Raw genomic sequence first — 7,808 nt, forward strand, 5'->3', positions numbered from 1 at the left:
GAAGGTCACCCATTGGCATATGTGAGCAAGGCCTTGGGCCCTAGAAATCAAACACTGTCAGTTTATGAAAAAGCGTATTTGGCCATTTTGCTGGCTGTGGAACACTCGCGCCAATATCTGCAACTGTTAGAATTCGTTATCAAAACAGACCAACGCAGTTTGGCCAGTTTGTCTGAACAACGTCTGCATACCAAGTGGCAGCAGAAGGCTCTGACCAAATTACTGGGGCTAAAGTATACCATTGTCTATAAAAAGGAGTGGAGAATAATGCTGCAGACTCCTTATCCAGAAAACCCCATACTTGTGCTGAAACTATGGCTGAACTATTTCCCATAACAACTATTCAACCAGCTTGGCTTGATGACATCATACACAGCTACTCGCAAGACAAGTTTTGTACTGGTCTTTTGCAAAAACTTGCTTCTTCAGGTGATTCTGACAGCAAGTTTTCTCTTAAGGCAAGTCTGCTGAGAGTGGACAAGTGCATTTGGGTAGGTGCAGATCAGAAGCTAGAGCACACAATTGTGAGTGCTTTCCATGACAGTCCCATTAGTCGTCACTCAGGGTTTCCAGTTACTTACAAACATGTCAGACAACTCTTTCGTTGGCAAGGTATGCGCATCTTCATTAAACAATTTGTCAAAAACTGTCTGATATGCCAACAAGCAAAACCTGAGCCTGTGCCGTATTCGGGCTTGTTGCAACCCTTGCCTATCCCTAACTTGCCTTGGGAGATGGTGACTATGGACTTTGTCGAGGGCTTACCAGTTTCTGGTGAATAACTTCTTGATGGTGATCATTGACAAGCTTTCCAAGTACGGCCATTTTGTCCCATTGCACCATCCATTTACTGCAGTTACGGTGGCTGAAGCTTTTATCAACACTATCTATCGTTTACATGGAATGCCTCGCTCTATTGTCTTTGATCGAGATCACATATTTACAAGTCAATTTTGGGAGGAGATTTTTTAGAAAGCTGGTGTCCTCTTGTGCATGAGTACAACGCGTCACCCTCAAACGGATGGGCAAATGGAGCGACTTAACCAACAAGTGGAGTGCTTCCTGAGATGTTTTGTCAGTGCTCACCCCTCACGCTGAGCTAAATGGATTCCGCTGTGCGAGTACTGGTATAATACGAACTGGCACTCAGCCACATGCAAGACTCCTTTTGAGATCATTTATGGCCATGAACCTCGTCATTTTGGATTGACAGCCGAGAATACAATACAGTCGTCTGATCTGCAACAATGGCTCGATGACCGTCAAGTTATCCTAGGATCAGTTCGACGGCACCTGTTGCGTGCACAACAGCGCATGAAGGTTCATGCAGATAAGCATCAGTCCGAGCGAGTGTTTGCGGTTGGGGTTCAGTCCTCTGTCGCTCCAAGAGCAAATCACAAGTTGGCGTTCAAGTTCTATGGGCCTTTTGAAGTTGTCGAGCGCGTTGGCGAAGTGGTATATCGTTTAGCTCCGCCGGCTACCAGCCATGTGCACCCGGTGCTTCATGTTTCCCTTCTGCGGAAGGTACTCGACCCAGCTCAAGAGGTACTGCCTCAACTCCCCTCTCCTGATACACAGTTTCAGTTCCTAGAACAGGTGTTGCAGCAGCGAGTGGTACGTCGTGGCTCAAATTCTCTAGTGCAAGTGTTAGTAAAATGGAGCGACACTCCTGTGGAGATGGCAACATGGGAAGACAAGGTGACACTCAAGCAAAACTTTCCAAGAGCACCGGCTTGGGGGCAAGCCGTTTCTAACAAGGGAGGGATTGTCAGCAGCAGTGATCAAGATGCGAGGCGCCAAGCGATCAAGTACAAGACTTGGGTCGGCCCAAAAGACAGCCTCGCCTGCCGGCTCGGCTGGTTGGCCCGGAGTGGGCCCATGTGGGCAAGATACTTAAACCAGTAGATAGCGTGTGAGTGGCTGGCAGGATAGCTACTTTCCCTTTTGTGTTGTAACAGCAGAACTCCTCCTCCCTCCTCTGATCTCCCCATGAATCTCTACTTGTAGCTCGAATTGGTGTTAATGGAGGATAGTTGCGGGTAATTGTTGTGGAGCCCTAACAAGATATTACAAAAAGAATGGGCAGAAGAAAGAAATGGGGGAAGAAAGAGAGAGAGAGAGAGAGAGTGTGTGCCTGCAAGAAAAGCATATTGTAGGTTCAAAAAAGATTAGGCAGGAGGTGGGCCGGCCGTGGATGGCATACCCTGACAAGTCATGACTGAAACATCCAAATTCTTCCAATCAGATAGGCCACATGTTTGACCAAGTTAGATCAACCACCTCACGTTCACATAATCATCTTCAATCAATCAGTGCCTTAGGGATGGATGGAGTGGAACATGACCTCGTTTTTCTTCCATCCCCTCTCCTATGCCAATGTCACCCCCATGCCCTACTCAATCATGAGCCAACTGCTCCCATAATGGCTAGCCAAAACAGGGCATAACCCCAGTATACTAATTAGTTCGATCTGGAAGAACTTTCTGCCTACTTGTGATTATTTAGCTGTAATATTTCTTCTTACTTCTTACAGTAACCAAACATTGGTTACATACTAGTCATACAACAGAGAGCATACATATACGAATGAAAGCACAGCTAAGATATGTACTGTACTGCATAATTAATCAATTTGCAGACGTAGCAATCAGGAGGAGGAGGAGGAGGAGGAGGGCGAGTTGCTTGGGCAATTTGGCAAGGTCCTCTTCCCTTCACCTGACGTGGGCGGCCATAAAGTCCATTATTCCTCGCAAAGAGATAGAGAGCGAACTGGTCCGTGTGGAGGTGTTCTTGGAAGGTTCTCCCGCGTCAGGGAGTAGTTGGCGCCATCGCCGTTACCTTCTTTAGCTAAGCTATAGGACACCCGCACACGCGCATACATACACGAGAAAGAGAAAGAGAAAGGATTCACTCACGGGAGGGAGAGGAGGAAGAAGAGATAGGGGGAGAGATCGATCGATGGGGGACGACCATGGCGCCAAGCTGGTGAAGAGCCTGCGGGGCGCGGCGCAGAAGTACGTCGGCGTGGGGTTCTTCCTCGGCTTCTTCCTCGTCCTCCTCACCTACTTCACCCTCTCCGAGCAGTTCGCCATCGCCGCGCCCAACGGTGCGTCTCGTCCTCATCGATGAGTTCTTGCTTGCTCCGCCATGGTTGTTTTCTTTGTGTTCATTTTTGTTGCACGCTTTATCGGGGCAAGCAAGCATGTGATTCATTCACCTCAAAAGCTGCAATTTCTTTCGGCCCAAAGAATTACTGTTTTCTTGTTCAGGGGACCTTTACTTGAACATCTTTTGCATGTTTATTACTACTTGTGAATACAAGACTTGGTCAAAGCATGGACATGTTCTTGCCTTGCCTGTTCTTGAATCATCAACTTGAACCACAGTCCAACTCATCAAGCTCTCGGTTTTGAAACTGATGAGAATTCGGCTCAAAATTGCAGCTATCCGGAGGACCTCGGCGGCGCACCCGACGCCGACCACCCCGGCCGTGGCAGAGAAGACGGTGCAGCAGCAACAGCTCCCCGTCAAAAGTAACTAAACCAGCTCCCCGTTCTCCTGATCATCAAAATTCAACCAGATTTTTTGGGTCCTGACCATGTATGTGATGTGTTGTGTTGCATGGAACAGAGGAGGAAGCACCTCTGCCAGAGCATGAACAAGTACAAGAGAAGCCACCACCTGTCGACGAGGAGCCCCACAGAGAAACAGAGGAGCCCAACTCAGAAACAGAGGAGGACCCCAAGCCCATCGGTACGTCTTCGGTCTTCCAAATACATCGATATCAAGAGAAAAGTCGACAAGTTTCGATTGGATCTCAGGCCAATCAATCTAAAGAACTCACTTTTGAGATCGGGGACGTGTCTGTCCGGTGCAAACTTTGCTCCGTCACAATTCCACCGAGAGAAAAATGATGAAGTAATGATGTTTCATGCCTATCCATGCATGCAGATGAGGCTAGCAAGATCGTGACCACCGCGGAGGAGAGCGCGCCGGCGAAGAAGCCGGCGTGCGACATCCAGGGGCCGTGGGCGTCCGACGTCTGCGACCTCGCCGGCGGCAGCGGCGGCGTGCGCATCCACGGCTCGACCCACACGGTGCTCGTCCCGCCCACCATCGAGTCCGGTGGCAGCAACCCCAACCCGCAGGAGTGGCGCGTGCTGCCCTACTCCCGGAAGCACATGTCCGGCATCAAGGAGATCACCGTGCGCGAGCTGCCCACGGCGGCCGACGCGCCCCGCTGCGCCGTCACCTCGCAGGTCCCCGCGCTCGTCTTCGCCATGGGCGGCCTCACGGGAAACTACTGGCACGACTTCAGCGACGTCATGATCCCGCTCTACCTCCAGGCGTCCCGCTTCGACGGCGAGGTGCAGCTCGTGGTCACCAACATCCAGCCATGGTACGCCGGCAAGTACCGCCACATCATCGCCCGGCTCTCCCGGTACGACGTCGTGGACATGGACAAGGACGACCAGGTGCGCTGCTTCCCCAGCGCCGTCGTCGGCATCCGCATGCACAAGGAGTTCAGCATCGACCCCACCAAGGAGCCCACGGGCCACTCCATGCCCGAGTTCACCAAGTTCCTCCGCAACGTCTTCGCGCTCCCGCGCGCCGCGCCGATGAGGGTCACCGCCGGGAGCGACAAGAAGCCGAGGATGATGATCATCTCCCGGCGCCACCCGAGGAAGCTGGTCAACGTGGCGGAGGTGGTGGCGCTGGCCAAGCGGATCGGGTTCGAGGTGGTGATCGGGGACCCGCCGTTCAACGTGGACGTGGGCGACTTCGCGCGGGAGGTGAACGCCGCCGACGTGCTCATGGGGGTGCACGGCGCCGGCCTCACCAACTCGCTCTTCCTGCCGACGGGGGCGGTGTTCATCCAGGTGAACCCCTTCGGCAAGATGGAGCACATCGGGGAGGTGGACTTCGGGACGCCGGCGGTGGACATGGGGCTCAAGTACATGGCCTACTCGTGCGGCATGGAGGAGAGCACGCTGGTGGACACGCTCGGGCGCGACCACCCGGCGGTCAAGGACCCGGAGTCGATCCACCGCAGCGGGTGGAGCAAGGTGGCGGAGTACTACCTCGGCAAGCAGGACGTGAAGCTCGACCTCCAGCGGTTCGAGCCGGTGCTCCTCAAGGCCATGGCCATGCTCAGAGAGTAGCCGCTCCGATCGAGCTTGCAGCCCCGGCGCATTGGTTGATTCGCACTAGCGTAGAGCAGTTCCATTTCTTCTAATTTATTCCTATTAATTTACATATTTTTTGGGTGGATATATATTGATCAAAACGGTTATACAGTATATATGTGTTACACTGATCGATCGACAGAGCAATACAAAATATTGATCATATATAGTGCCATCATAAACTACCTCTCCAATTTTAAAAAACGAAACCATCCAGAACTGGCTCTTGAAGGCATATTTTTATGAAAAAAACTCTAACCACCACGCGCTAATCCATGTCTCGAGCGTGGGTAGGCTAGCTAGCTCCGGCAATGCTACACACACGGACAGTTTTTAGCCGCTAGCCAATATGGTGACACCCTGTTCTCATCTCTTCAATTTTAAACTAGAGTAAATTTACGAAAATACTAAAAAACAGACTTCAAATTTTTAGGCATGGCAAATTTGAAGTTTTTATATTGGCGCGACGATAGTAAATTTAGTGTGCAAGCACGGCAATTTTCTGACAGAAAAATGAACTGAGGCAGATTTGTCATGCTCGTCAACTAAACATGCCATCCTCGGAGAACATAATTTTTCATGAAAACATTTGATTTGCCATGGTAAAAAATCTGACGTCAAATTTGTAGTCGAGTCCAAAATTTGAGATGGGCCTAAAGTAACAGGAACCGTTAATTCTCTTAGATACAACATATGCCATGTTACTATTTATCTCGTATAATGCTAGCCATTATAGGATTAGTTTGGCTTATGATTAAAGTAGGGCATGGGGTGGCACAGGAGAGGGAGAGGAAAGAAAAACGAGGTCATGTTAGATCCCTTGATTGAGTGATTGAATATAATGTGAGATGGTTGATCCAACTAGGTCAAACCTGTGGAATATATGATCAAAAGAATTTGGATGTTTCAGTTGAAAACTAGTTCATCATGAGTTGTCTGGGATGTCATCTAGGGCCCACCTCCTGCTTAATCCCAAAATCTACAAAGCGCAGTATGCTTTTCTTGCAGGCACACACTTTCTTTTCATTATTTTTTTGACAGAAAGACTGTAAGGGAACCCCCTACAGTATGATTGATGCAACAACCCCAAATTGCAAGTACCATGCCTTGAACCTGGGTGGGTGGGAAGGCATCAGCCCCTTCCCACCACTAGGCTATGCCTTAGTCTGCCACTTCCTTTTCATTCGTCCTCCCTTTCTTCTTTCTACCCATTCTTTTTGTACTACGTGTGTGTATCCATTCGTGTTTATTTGATATATTGAGGGTTCTTCATATTGTCATGCGCGCTCATAATCAAATCAGAATAATGTTTTGAGTAAGCTGTAATTCTCACCTCCTAATTTGACTCACAAAATTCAGACTTTTATTTTGTACATAACACTAGGAAATTTGTGCCACTTTTGATTTAAGAAATGGACGGATCAACCCTAGCACACCGACAGATCAATCCATACATCAATTTATTTGCCAGAGAATATCATTATCACTCATGGAAAACAATGGTTCTGGACTTTGTAGATTCTTCTTCCCCATGGCTATCCAAGGAAGACTCCGAGGCCATGTCAATAATTTTTCCTTTTCCCTTATGACATCCTACTGCAAGACACCCGCTCCATGCATATTATGTGGCCTAGAGGCATTATAATACCTTCTTGATGGATGTTCAGTCCATCAATTTTATTTTGAGCATCCTGCAAGAAAGAGTTGAACATATTTGCATTTATTTTTGCAGGTGCTCATGTTTTAGCATGGTGCACATGCATGAACATTTTGAGAGAAAAAAAATCGATATGCACAAGTACCTAAACCCTAAACCCAAGTAGCCACCCTTGATGTCCATTTATTTATAGATATTTACATATTCCAGTGTTATGTGCATTTATAAAATTATATGTTGGAAATATTTAGATATTTGTTTACTTTTTGAAAAACTTGGTACACATGTAGTTTTATAATCATTTATCTCTTACCCGTTTTTGGTGGTTTGCAGGAGCAACCATGCATATCTTTTAGTATCATTTTCTTCAAAACAGATTTGTTTTCATAAGTTATACTTCTATGACAGGAAAACACCATCATTCAGTACATGAGAGAAATAGTTCCAAGTATGGACACCCGATGCAACGTCGCCGATTTCCCATTGATCATGGACAGTGAGCCATGAGCACCTATTGCAAAGAACTGCCCTGCACACCAATTCTTGGACATATTGATGCAAATTTTCGGTCTATGTAGTCTCACACATGCATGTTTATTGATACTCCCCCTCCGTATGTATGCACATATTTGTGGCCAATGAAGAGGTTTGGATGGGAATCCAAACTTTCTCTCCTGCCTTACCTTACCTCAACTTTCTCCGCACATGCTAGCTCTCGCTTTGCACATGCACTCAGCTAATCGGATTCTAATTTCTTGAATCTGCATGAATTCATGAATCTTTTAGCACATACTAGTTCACATCTACACGTACTGAAAAAGAAGAAGTTTTCTAAGATTTTCAAATGCTGTTTTTGACTTTCTTTACAAGGATCGATGTTGCCCGAGTTGTATTATGCACTGTCGGTCGTGAGTTGTGACCCATCGATGAGCGAAAATTAAGCCGACTGCACACCTTTAATTAAT

General features: G+C 47.9%; 1 protein-coding gene across 1 annotated transcript; it reads left to right on the top strand.

Annotated features, from left to right (window-relative positions):
• Window positions 1-2,744: 2,744 nt before the first annotated feature.
• LOC606318 (beta-1,2-xylosyltransferase XYXT1) lies at window positions 2,745-5,300 on the top strand. Its single transcript, XM_044498983.1, has 4 exons — window positions 2,745-3,106; window positions 3,444-3,533; window positions 3,631-3,753; window positions 3,952-5,300. The coding sequence occupies exons 1-4, from the start codon at window positions 2,959-2,961 to the stop codon at window positions 5,160-5,162; spliced, it is 1,572 nt and encodes a 523-aa protein (XP_044354918.1). The 5' UTR covers window positions 2,745-2,958; the 3' UTR covers window positions 5,163-5,300.
• The last annotated feature ends 2,508 nt before the right edge of the window (window positions 5,301-7,808 follow it).

This window comes from Triticum aestivum, chromosome 3D (genome assembly GCF_018294505.1).
Source record: "Triticum aestivum cultivar Chinese Spring chromosome 3D, IWGSC CS RefSeq v2.1, whole genome shotgun sequence".
In the NCBI taxonomy this organism is placed as follows: domain Eukaryota; kingdom Viridiplantae; phylum Streptophyta; class Magnoliopsida; order Poales; family Poaceae; genus Triticum; species Triticum aestivum.

Excerpts from the sequence above, each read along its gene's own strand:
- LOC606318 (XM_044498983.1), top strand. The coding sequence starts at position 2,959 with ATGGGGGACGACCATGGCGCCAAGCTGGTGAAGAGCCTGCGGGGCGCG. Across the intron at positions 3,534-3,630 it reads GCAACAGCTCCCCGTCAAAA|AGGAGGAAGCACCTCTGCCA; the intron begins GTAACTAAACCA and ends TGCATGGAACAG. Across the intron at positions 3,754-3,951 it reads GGAGGACCCCAAGCCCATCG|ATGAGGCTAGCAAGATCGTG; the intron begins GTACGTCTTCGG and ends CCATGCATGCAG.